The sequence below is a fragment of the Muscardinus avellanarius genome (genome assembly GCF_963383645.1).
Source record: "Muscardinus avellanarius genome assembly, chromosome: 2".
NCBI lineage: Eukaryota > Metazoa > Chordata > Mammalia > Rodentia > Gliridae > Muscardinus > Muscardinus avellanarius.
The window spans coordinates 35,063,898-35,077,090 of record NC_137787.1 but is presented as its reverse complement, the minus strand read 5'-3'; the positions used below and the strand labels follow the sequence as shown (position 1 = coordinate 35,077,090).

General features: G+C 35.3%; 1 protein-coding gene across 50 annotated transcripts in view; it reads left to right on the top strand.

Moving 5' to 3' along the window:
• The window catches only part of ABI2 (abl interactor 2), a gene marked incomplete at both ends in the record, with an annotated part of 113,273 nt that overhangs the window by 64,956 nt on the left and 35,124 nt on the right, over positions 1-13,193 (top strand). For 13 of the 50 annotated variants that reach the window (XM_080689727.1, XM_080689707.1, XM_080689696.1 and 10 more), the window contains 3 exons: positions 6,965-7,062; positions 10,986-11,132; positions 11,838-11,962. In XM_080689727.1, the coding sequence (XP_080545853.1) occupies positions 6,965-7,062; positions 10,986-11,132; positions 11,838-11,962 (370 nt within the window). Of the gene's footprint in view, positions 1-940; positions 959-6,964; positions 7,063-10,985; positions 11,133-11,837; positions 11,963-13,193 lie in introns of all 50 variants that reach the window. The other 37 variants (XM_080689725.1, XM_080689718.1, XM_080689722.1 and 34 more) reach the window with 7 other exon arrangements.

Below are 13,193 nucleotides of genomic sequence, written 5' to 3'. Positions count from 1 at the left end.
AATTTCCAGTACCACAAATAAATAATAAAAATACAATAAAGCTGGGGCGTACCCCCTGGGTTTAATCCCCACTGCTACAAAAATAAAACTTACATATGATCAGTTATTTGAAAGACAATGACTTACTAGATATGACTTTGAATATACATATATGCCTATTAGCGAAATTGTATAGTTCATGTGGTCTTTTCTAATACAAACATATTTAAATAAAACGTATACCTATACTATTATAACTAGAAGTGAATTAAATCTATACTTACTGTGGTTTATATAAAAAATGTACATTATAAATTTATTATTAAAATTGTTTTTCTTCCTTTGAGTTTTGATATAAGCATTATTGTCTGGAATTTGATATTTATTTTTATGATTGATACCTACCTGCATTTAGATTACTAATTAGAGCATGTTAAAATAGGATGTATAATTGGGTGGTTAATTAATAACTGAAATTTATTATAACTTGGAAAACTTATTCAAGGCTAACAACAGACTGTTTTAGGTTATTACATAATCTAATGCCAAAAGACCCCTGGAATTTAAAAATTAATATTTGTGCTTCTCTGTTTATATAATTAAAAGGTGATTACCTTACTATTTTTGTTTAATCTCCAGATTAATATGTTATTCTTTTAGGACTCATTGGTCCCTATATTGTTTATACTTCAGTGTGTAAGGATCACTGATTTGAAGACATCTTTAATGAAACTGAGGTTTTGAATAAAATAATGCTTTAAGTAATATCATCAGAAACTCCTGTTCATGACACATTCTGCTTTAACCACTCCTTCTATGATCTACTGAAACATTATTTTTAATGCTGAATGCTTAACTTGTTTTCCTGTTTTTTTCCTTTCTCTTCACATCTTGAAGTTCCAACTAACCTTTCAATGCTTTTTTTCCTTACCTCTTTTATTTGCTCCATTTATGCATTAAGTGGTTGCTTAGATTTAAGGTAAGAGATTCCAGGGCTGGATTTCCATTCTTTGTCCTTATGTAGAATATTACATATGGGGAGGAAGAAATATTTGGCACTTGGCCTTTTAAAACCAACAAGTTATTCCTCGTTATTTTATTTTTTTGTCATGTAATTTTGTGGTGTGTCTTCATGTTACTGGAGGGTAGATTTTTTTTTTTTTTTGGCTTTATTTTGTTCACTGTTCTATCCTTGTGCTTAGAACAGTGCCTGGCACACATTAGGTATTTCTTAAGAGTTTGTTGAATGAATGATTATTTTGTAATATTAATATATTTTATGAAACTGAAATGTATACTACTCTATCATAAAATGTGGTATGAAATAAAATTAGCTGTATTTTTGTAAATGTAGAAATTTTGTTATGGATTAGAGGGCCAACTCAATATGTTTTATTTAACCCTCCCCTTGTGTAATAGACTTTTTATTCTATAAATGGTGTGCTTTATTATGTACCTTGTGGATAATAACTCATTATCTTTTGATTCTCAGTCAATATAAAGAAACAGATGCAAGAACATTCACTGTTAATGTGGATTATTAAGTTGCAGTATCATGTATTTTACAAATGAATGTCTTTTCAAATAGCTGTATAAATATATATTTCAATATAAACTCATTTTAAGAGTTTATAAACACAAAACATCAAAAGTTCACAATATTATTTAATAAAATACAAGTTAAGAATTAGAGATAGGAAGCTGGGTATGGTGGTGCACGCTTGTAATCCCAGTACTTGGAAGGCTGTCTGGGTTCACGGCCAGCCTCAGCTACTTACTGAGGTCCTCTGCAACATAGTAAGACCCTGTTTCAAATAAAGAATAAGAAATCGAGCTGAGGGTGTAGCTCAGAGGTAGAATGCCCCTGGATTCAATAGCTAGCACAAAAAAAAAAAAAAAAAGAATTAGAGATTAGAGATGGGAGCTGAAATTGGTGGTACATGCCGTACTTAGGAGGCTGAGACAGAATTGCAGGCTCGAGAATAGCCTCTGCAAATAGTGAAACTCTCATAAATCTAGCGAGACTCTGCTTTAAAATAAAAAGTAAAATAGGATTGGGGAAGTAGCTTGAAGGTAGAATGCCCCTAGGTTCAATAATTTCTAGAAAAAAAGAATAAAAAATAAAAAATAATTAGAGATGGGAACTGGGGGTATTGCTGAGTGAAAGAAGCCTTGCCTAGCATGTGTGAGGCCTTCTACTTGACCCTCAGTTCTGTAATCAAATGAGTAAGTAAATAAGTGAATTAGAAAATAGTTTTGGTGTGATTTCTTTCAGTAGCATTTTTGTACTTTGGAGGTTTAAAACTAATTTGGCTATATTCAAGATGCCTGTCAAATGTTACTAAAATGGTTTTCATCAAACTTAGTATGTGTTTTCTTCTTTTTTTAGACAAATTTTACAATTAAAAAAAAACCATATTCTATATGTTGTTCTGTTGTTTGCCATGTCTTTATTTTCATAAGTGATAACCACATGACAAAATGACCGAGTTCTGAATCAGTAGTGCTAACCGTGGCCACAGATATGTCATCTGGTTATGGTAGGTAGATCATACCAGAGAAGCACAGTCAGATACACTCCTTATGTCGGAGTGTTGGCTCTAAACCCTCAGTCTTAGTGAATTATATATGTGGAATTGTGAGGAGATTTCTTTTTGTGCAGTGAACTAGACCAAAAACAAGGTTTACCTTTTCCTCAAAGGCTGTGTTCAAATTTTGGTTATTGACATGCTAACCTCTAAAGTAATAGAAATACACATGATTGTTAACTGAAGAAAACACAGAAACAGACAAATCCTTTACCCTTTACACCAGTTTAGATCAGTTACCCAAACCATATCTCATGTTTATCCAGGTCCCACTGATTCCTTCTTGACATTCCTAGTTCAGGGTCTGTTCCTAAGTAGGAGTTAGGTCCAACTTAGGGGCTCCTAGGAACAGCTAACAAGAAATTACACTTATCTTTTAACGTCTTTGTTCTTTGTACCCACAAAATAATTCTAGGAATCCAGTGAATTATGTACCCAATGGGACTATAGTGGAGAACAATGCTGGACAGTAAATGAAGGCGCAGAGGTGCTTGACCAGTGTTTTCCCATCCTTTATTCTATATGCGGACACAGCCCACTCATACTTCTCTTTTTTTCTGTGTATTGAAATACTCCCTTCCCACACAGTGCTGCATCTGTCCCGGGGCGTTGGGCATGCTAGGTGAATGCTCTGCCACTGAGCCAGCTTCCCAGGCCCACATCCTGTCTTCTTTAACTTAATAGTTTAGCTTAGGAACTCTTTGAAGCCTTTTCCTTTTTTCTTTTGTGGTACTGGGGATGGAACTCAGGGACTTTGTACCTCTAGGCTATGCTCTCAGACCTATATTATATTTTATTTGGAAACAGGGTCTCACTAAGTTGCTAAGAGCCTCACTAAGTAGCTGAGGCTGGCTTCGAATCCGTGCAATCCTCCTGTTTCAGCCTCCCAAGTACTGGGATTACAAGTGTACACCACTACTTCTGGCTCTGAAACCTTTTCCTCATATGTTATTTATTTCTTTGTGATTTCTATAGGATTTGTGGACAGTCTTCTAATTCTTTTTTGCTGTACTAGGGATAGAACCCAGGGGCATTCTATCTCTGAGCTACACCCCATCCCTATTTTCCCTATTTTTTTCAATTTTTTATTTTTGAAATAGCATCTTGCTAAGTTGTGGAGGGCCTCACTAAGTAGCTGAGGCTGGCCGTGAACCTCCTGTCTCAACCTTCCAAGTACTGGGATTACAATTGTGTGCCATTATGCCCAGCTAGTCTTTTTAATTTAAATGTATGAGTCATTTATTCCTTTTATAAGCCATTGTATTCCCCACACTCCTTTCCACTTTTTTTAGTACTGGGGATTGAACCCAGGGGCATTCGACCTCTGAGCTACGTCCCCAGTCCCTTTTATTTCTTTGTTTGGGAACAGTGTCTTGCCAGTTTGCTGAAAGCCTTGCTATATTGCTGAGGCTATCCTTGAGCCTTCAGTCTTCCTGTTTCAACCTCTCAAGTACTGTTATTACAAGGAGTTTATCATCACACCTGGCTTCATTTTTTTCATAGGCTTTTTGTAATATAGATTCTACCTTTTATAAAGAAAGCAAGTTTTGTTTGGCACTTATTCCAACTCTTTTTTCTTATTAGACGACAGTATATTCAGTGTTTTATTTAGCATAGAAACATTTTTCAAGGGAAAAACTGTTTTGGAAAACAGCATAATAGGCAATACAGTATTAATGAAGTATTAGATTATTTGCACATTATACAGAGCAAGCAAATATAATCATTTGAGGATTCTATAGCTCATAAGGTATATTGAATTTAGTTTATAGAATGCCTACCAGAGCTGGGCATGATGGCAAATGCCTGTAATCCCAGTACTTGGGAGGCTGAAACAGGAGGATCACAGGTTCGAGGCCAGCATCAGCAATTCGGTAAGGCCCTTTTTCAAAATAAAAAATAAAATAGGGCTGGGGTAGAATTCAGAGGTAGAATACTCCTGGATTCAATCCCCAGTGCCCCTCACCCCAAATAAATAAATAAAAAGACATGCCCACCAGATTTTAACTTCAAGATTGTTAATAATTATTTTTGGAGTAGGTTCTAAGACTTACAGAAAATACTGCAACTTAACAAATCACGTTACATCCAAACCCTAAAAGGAATCAAAGTTGGAAAATTATTTTCAAGTATTTTAGCTACCCCATGTATAGAATAAAATTCTCTCTTACTCTTTTTCTATTCTTGTTCCTTTTCCTTCCTGTTTCTAGCAAATCGATTTGTAGTTTAGTGCTTGGTTCACTTCTCCCTCATCACTCAAAGTAACTTTGAGTTTTATCTTGTTTAAGGTTGAGCTTAAAGGACTTTGGTTACTACCTTAAAAACCTTCTGGTATCATTAAATCAAGATTTACAGTTTTAAAATTGTACTGGTTCCTCAAATGTGGATTGATTTTTGAACAATCTTCTGGCATTTTCCAGTTTAAGATACAGTTAGCATATCCTCTGCTTATTAATGAGGGAGAGAACAAGGATAAGTTAATTTTTATTCTTTCCTGGTAATTGGTTGGTTGTGTATTTATGGTTTAAAAGCAACAACAAAAGGATTACAGATAAATGCTTCGCTTTGAGAGTATTGACATTTCAAAGGTATCATTTGTCATTAAAGATTGTTTTAACATCACACACAACTTGTTCACTGGGCTATTCATTTGAATAATTTGTTTCTTGACATGTTATTTCTGGCCCATTCAGATAATAAGTAGTATTTTTGAACTTTAAAAAATCCCACCCAACCCCAAGTTAATTTTGAAAGCTTCAGTACTCTGTATGCAATCATGATTTGTTTCTTGAAAATTTATATTTTAATGATGCATGCCTGTATCCCAGTACTTGGGAAGCTGAGGTGGGAAGATTGCAGGTTCAGTAAGGAGTGAGACTCTGATCAACCTAACGAGACCCTGTTTCAAAATAAAAATAAAATAGAGCTGGGATGTATCTCAGAAGTAGAATATTCCTGTGTTCAATCCCTAGTACCACACACACACACCAAATTATATTTTGACATTACAATTATAGCCGGGCTTAGTGGCGCACACTTGTAATCCCAGTACTTGGGAGTTTGAGACAGGAAGATTGCAGGTTTGAGGCCAGCTTCAGCTACTTAGCCCTTTGTAACTTAGTGAGATCCTGTTTCAAAATAAAGAATAAAAAATAGGGGTGGAGATATAGCTTGGAGGTAGAATGCCTCTGGGTTCAACCCCTAGTTAAAAAAAAAGAAATTACAATTATAAGTGTATTCTGATTCAATGGCATATTATCTTAAAGTTTCATTTTACAAATCTATGTTAAATACTTATAATTATATATATAAATTTAAATATAATTTAAATAATATGTTTTAAATATAATTTAAAAATATATTATTATTAGAAAGTTGGGATGCTTTTTGAAGTATGTTTTGAAGATCACAATCCAAAATAGTAGAGGCTTAAAATAGGGTCAGGAATGAACCTAATTGGTGGACATTAACTTAACCTGTTGGTCGTCTCAAATTACTTGAGATGTCCGGATTTCTAAGGCTTTCTCTCTAAATGTTCACATACCTCTCTGGTGACATTTATTATTCCTAGATCACCTATCTCTCCTACATTTGCATTTTCAGTTGGGAGTAGACTAGTGCATAATTGAGTCATGCTCCATCTCTGACTTACTATTATGTCACATCTTTCTTAAGTCTGAATTAACCTTTAGTTTTGGGGCTTCGTAAGTCTAATTCCTGTTGGAACTATGGCATTGCCAGTGGCCCTGATTCTGCTCACAGTTGAGTGGGATATCTTAGCCATAACTTTCTGCTGTAGATGTTTAGGAATATGCTTTCAACGTATAGCAGTTGTCAGGTAGGTCATTTTCTCATCAGAGAACATTAAAGAGATCTGAAATAAAGTTTTATATATATTTTTACACAATTTATCTTTACTGTATATTCTCGAGTTATAATGGCTCATATGCTTAGTTGCATATATTTAGTTGTCAAACGTGTGTTGTTTGATATACTTCCTATCTAAAGGAAACTATTTAAAATAAATTGCTTGAAGACCATATTGTTTCTCATTGAGTTTTTTTTATCAAAAGTAAAATTTTTATAGTAATTCACTTATTTCAGTTGAATGTAATATCAAATACTTTAACCAGTGATCTGTTGGTGTGATGACCTAATGGCAAATAAATTCTTTGCATAAAGTTTATAATGATTTGAAAATCTCATGTTAGGAAGAGTCCTTTGAGTACAACTGTAGAGTAATAGTAGAGTAGAAATTGCATATGAAATGCATGGCCTCTGTAATTCCCTCCCTATATTTAAATCTTCCCTTCCTTGTTCAGTAGCATAGCATTATTTTCTAAAAGTGCCACTTCATTTCACTGTATACAAGTTGAGTTTTTCTCAAAATTTTTTAGGTGAGCACCCAGAATATGAAGATGGGTGGGCTGCCACGTACAACACCTCCAACTCAGAAGCCCCCCAGTCCCCCTGTGTCAGGGAAAGGGACACTTGGGTGAGTATGTAACTAAGTATATAATAGAAAACCATTTCATGTAGAATTGTGTTTTAAATATGTAAATATATTGGCGGTATTGGAGATTGAACCTCCAAGCTACACCCCCAGCCCTATTTTTTTGTTCTTTATTTTGAAACAGAGTCTCACTAAGTTGCATAGGACTTCACTAAGTAGCTGAGGCTGGCCATGAACCTGTGCCCCTTCTGTCTCAGCCTCCCAAGTGCTGGGATTATAAACATGTATCACTATGCCTGGCTTAAAATGTATAGTTGAACTATTATTTTTTTGTGGTACTGGGGGATGGAACTCAGGGGCTTTCTACCTCTGGGCTACACCCCCAGCCCTATTTTATAATTTATTTGGAAACAGGGTCTCACTAAGTAGCTGAGAGCCTCACTAAGTAGCTGAAGCTGGTGGCTTCAAACCTGTGTGATCCTCTTATCTTGGCCTCCCAAGCGCTGGCATTAAAAGTGTGTGCCACCATGCCCAGCTCTGAATTTTTTTTTATGTATTTGAAAAAAGGATATTTTCTTCCTAGGATAATTTGTGTATATAACTTTTATTTTTCCTGGGAAGCACATCTTTATACTTTTAAATTTTTGTCTGGAAATTATTTTCCTTTTCTATTTTCTTTTCCTTTTTCTAAAGCCTACAGCACCCAGTATTCCCAGCCAAGTAGTAACTAGGCCGAACCCTGCTTAGCTTCCCAGATTTGGAGCGTTCAAGGTGGTACGGCCATAGATTGAAAATTATTTTCTTTTTTTTTTTTTTTTTTTTTTTTTTTGCAGGTTTGGGATGGAACCCAGAGGCATTTGAACTCCAAGCTACACCCCCTGTCCTATTTTTTATTCTTTATTTTGAAACACTGTTTCACTAAATTGCAGAGGGCCTCACTAAGTAGCTAAGGCTGTCTGTAAACCGTGATCCTCCTGACTCAGCCTTCAGAATGATGGGATTACAAGCATGCGCTACCATGCCCGGCTCTGAAAATTATTTTCTAATGAATTTTAAATTGAGATAAAATCCTTTCCCCCAGTCCATGGTTTATTGTAAAATTCTTTTTTTTTTTTTTTTTTTTTTTTTTTTTTTTTTGGTGATACTGGGTGTGGAACCCAGAGGCTTTCAACCTCCGGGCTATACTTCCAGACCTATTTTATATATTATTTGGAAACAGGGTCTCACTAAGTTGCTGAGAGCCTCACTAAGTAGCTGAGGTTGGCTTCGAACCTGTGCGATCCTCCTGTCTCAGCCTCCCAAGTGCGGGGATTACAAGCGTGAGCCACCACACCTGGCTAAATTCAGTCTAATTTTAATTTCTCTTTTTTCCCCCCAAGAAAATGTTATAGACCTTTTGTATTATAGTTGGATTAGACTATTTTCAAGAGTGCCGTGTAGAATGCAAAATTCTAGATCTTATTCTATTAGTTTTGATTCGGCACTACAGAATTGGGTTCTGGATTCAACTTTGGGCAAAACAGTGGTCAATTAATGGAAATTCTTGACTTTTTTTTTCTTCCATAGCCTCATAAGATAAGCTTGTTTTATTGTGATCGAGATTTCTCATCAAGTGTGCATAACAGCCCAAAAGACAGATGGCTATATTCCTAGCTTTGCTCCACTGCTTGTCCTGTGGTTCTGTGTAGTCAGCCTCTCAATAATTAAGTTTTTTCATCTGTAAAAGGGGGTAATATTTGTCCTCTACCAACTTGTTTTTCAGGGTCACTAAACCACAAATTGGATTTTTAAAAAGTATATATGAGACAGAGATAAAACACTTTGACAATTATTGGCTCTATGATATATGAAAAAAGTTTTTAATTGACAATCTTGGTTTTTGGCCCCCTCACCAAAAAAAATATATATATATGTATATATATATATATTATATATTATATATTATATAATAAAAGCAAAATACAAAAAACCCTCTAAAACAACAAACACACACACAAACACAATATGAAAAGTCATTCCTCCCTAAGCACTAGGAATCAGGACAAGATAAGGATGAGTTGGGATATAAAGGAAGAGAGTGTTGGAAGCTGACTTATGGTTAGGTTATTGGAAAACAAAAGGACAAAAATGATTACCAACCGGGAATAGGATGACTTTGCTTTAGGTGGTTTAAAAATCTGCATAGAATAGAGGATAGAATCTTGTGAATCAAATATTATTTCAACTTTAGGAAAGAAGGAAGATGAAGATGACATAGGGTAAGAGTACCGGTATCAGAGGAACTATTTTATTTCTCTGTAAATTGTTTATATTTCTTTAATGTATTTTGCCTAATGTAATTTTTTAGGGATTAAGTCAAAATTATTAATGAGGTAAACTACCTTAGTCTCTAGTAAAATAAAATTTTCTTTTGCTCTCAAATTTTGAAGATGTACTCGTATTTTTTCCCTTGGCTATTAGCAGTGGTTCTACAGGATCCTTGGAGAACAGATCTGCTAAACACCACTGGGAAGTTGATGATCACAGCCTATTTTTGCCTAGTCAACCTATTTTTTTTACTCTTCCTTTTGTATTATTGTTTGTTTCTGGTTTGGTTTTTTTTTTTTCTCCTTTTATTTTACTTTGTTCATATCATTACCTTCACTGTATAGTTGTCAGTTGGCAAAGGTTGTTTTCTTTTTTTTCTTAAAAGAAATAAAACTTTCTGTTGTTGTTGTTAAGGAAACATTGTCTAATCAGTTTATTTTGTTTTTATATTTGCATTATAATCTCAGAGATTCCTGAACTTCTTTTTAATATTTCAAATCTAAAGTATCTTTTCCCCCATGACTCAGTATTTCATCCGGCATTTACTTATTTTCAAGTTAGTAGAGTCCACAGGGTCATTCATTACAAAATGATCTCATTCAAAATTATGAGGCATAACTTGAGTGGCCAGGAGAGCAGAATTTAAAGGAACTCTCGGAACCTTTGGGAAGTCAAGTTATGGAGATCAGCAACGTCATTTTGGGAGAAGAAACTTTTGAATTTTCACGTCTTGAGGCTCTACTTTTTATTCGTTTAATGACCAGAATCTCATCTATGAAATGTCAATTTCATATTTATCATTGTCACAAGGAATTTGGAAATTTAGAAATGAGAATTCAATAATCACTAATGTTCTACTGTGCATCTTTGTTCTTATTAGATTTCCTTTCTTATTCTTTTCATCCTTTCTTTAAAGGAAGATCTGGGGAGAGGGGAGTATATGTTAATAATGTCAGTCTGGTGTGTAGTTTACAGTTCAGAATAAATAAGGTAGAAGGATTTAGGTGGTCTAGTAGAAAATTCTCTTCCCATTGTAGATGTTGAACTTTGAGGAGGAAAAGAGGAAAGAGATGAATGTGAAAGTTAAAGGAGAAAAGCTAAGGTGTTAAGGTGAGATTGAATTGTGTATTTTGTGTAGATATAGACTTAATTTCTTTGTATTTAGTTTGTAGAAGGTGAAGTGAGTTGTTAAGGCTGGTTTTGACCATTGGTGTGGGCTTTGTGAATCCAGGATCTCAGTTTGTTGTTCTAGTCTTTGAATATCTTTAGTTAGGGAGAGAGAGGAGAGGAAGGTAACTACTGCATCTAGGTAGTGCAATTTTGAGACTTTGACATGATAACTGAAATAACTCAAACACTTTTAAAGAGTAGAGTCTAGGAAAAATTGGCTTAAATAGTGGAGAACCTTTGTGATCTCTGAAAATGAACGAACAAAATTGCATTAGCACAGGGAAATGAGGTTGGAGACTGAAAAATGATACATCCTCACCAGACCCTGATGGTGGAGAAGTGATACTTTAGGGAAGACTGAAATTGGTAGCTGAGTTAAAACACATTTTCTATTTCTGATTACAAATTGTACTTTCACTACTGGCAACTCTGAATCTATTGTGCCAAACTTGCTTAATCACACAATACATACGCTCTTCTTTTTGTAGGCGGCACTCCCCCTATCGCACACTGGAGCCAGTGCGTCCTCCAGTGGTACCAAATGATTACGTACCTAGCCCAACCCGTAATATGGCTCCCTCGCAGCAGAGCCCTGTGAGGACAGCTTCTGTGAATCAAAGAAATCGAACTTACAGGTATTTTCTCTACCTCAGCACAAAATGTGATGGTCATAGTACCATAATCTCTTCAGATAATTTCAGTTGAATCTCTCTCATTTTCCAAGTGCTAAGTTCTCAGTTCTTTTCCTCACTCTACTCTCCCACACCTCATCTGATTCTGCCTCTCTCTCCTCATTTTCTAAAGTAACTTTGAGCAGTCAGGAGGTTGAAAAAAACCAGACATTTCAAAAGCGCCAACCACTTTACAGAGATAATAGTTAATCTGAAAATTTTATGGATCAAATGTGGAAAATTTCAAGTTGTTTTTTGGTGGAACTTTACAGATGAAAAACTATATACAACAAAACACAAGTATGGGATAGTATATGGAGGTATAAATTGAAATAAAACGTTTTTGTAATAAGAGTTTCTTCAGATAAGCATTGAACTGGAACATAAGAGTGCAATATTATTTTGACGTGTTGAACCCTAGTGTTTTTCACTTACATCTATAGAGAATTTTTCTCCTTTTTCTATTTCTTTAATATATCTTACTAAAATGTGTCAAAACAAGCTTACTAAACTCAGCTTTCCCCTCAACTTTATCAAATTCATATTTGGAGTGAAAGGCTGTTGAAATACCTTTATTATTGCTATATTTATTTCAGAAGTTTTGGAGAAATTCTGGTACTATCTCACTATAAATAAATACTCATATTTTGGTGGCTCTTCCTTCTTTAGCAGCAGTGGGAGTAGTGGAGGAAGCCACCCAAGTAGTCGGAGCAGCAGTCGGGAGAACAGTGGAAGTGGGAGTGTGGGGGTCCCTATTGCTGTTCCTACTCCATCTCCTCCCAGTGTCTTTCCAGGTAAGATGGTCTCTTGGCTTTTCTTTTGTGAATTTGAATTCAATTCTTAGTTTAATTAAAGTAAGCTTGATTCATTCTTTCTTTCTTTCTTTCTTTCTTTCTTTCTTTCTTTCTTTCTTTCTTTCTTTCTTTCTTTCTTTCTTTCTTTCTTTCTTTCTTGAACTAGGATGGAACCCAGGGGCCTTCTACCTCTGGGCTATACCTTCAGTACCTTGAGACCTATTTTATATTTTAATTGAAATCTGGGTCTCACTAAGTTGCTGAGAGCCTCATCAGGCTGCTGAGGCTGGCTTTGAACCTGCGATCCTCCTGTCAGCCTCCCAAGTGCTGGGATTACAAGGGTGTGCCACCATGCCCGGCTCTTAAGCTTTCTTCTAAATCAGGATATTTTTAATTCCTTTATGACACTATAAATACTGGGATATTTTTATATATTTGTTATTTTAACAAAGTGATTTGTAAGTTTTTGCTCTTTTTGTACTTTTCTGTTGTGTGGTTTTATGCCTTTGGTGCTATGACTCAGTTGATGTTTTGAGGTTTCAGGTATCACTTCAGTTTGAATTAACATTTATTTCTAGCTAGTGTTAAGATAGACATCTTTGGACACAGGGGGCACTTGGTATAAGCATCATATTGGTTAAAAGAATGTCGAATATAAAAGTAGCTTTGACTGTTCAATTTAGTGCTCTATTGGAATTCAATAGTCTCTGAAATGCAGAAAAATATGCCTATTTGATTTCAGGACATACAGAGTTAAAACTTACCTTTAAAAGCATCACCCCAAAAGACATCAGGAAGCCAAGTGTATTGGCACCTGCTTGTAATCCCAGTACTTGGGAGGCTGAAACAGGAGGATAACAGGTTTAGAGCCAGCCTCAGCAACTTAGTGTAACGGCTGTTTACAAGACCCTGTTTCCATATAAAATAGAGCTGGGGGTATAGCTCAGTGGTAGAAGGCCCTTGGTTCAATCCTTAGCATTACACACACACACACACACACACACACACACACATCAGTATACTTTTTAAAAATTTATTCATAACAAGTAGATAATAGTTTTTCTTCTTCTTCTTCTTTTTTTTTTTTTTTTTTTTTTTTAGTACTGGTGATGGAACCCCATGGCATTTTACCTCTAAACTGCACCCCCCAGCACTTTTTATTCTTTGGTTTGAAACAGGGTCTTACTAGGTTGCTGAGAGTCTCATTAAGTTGCTGAGGCTGGTTTTGAAC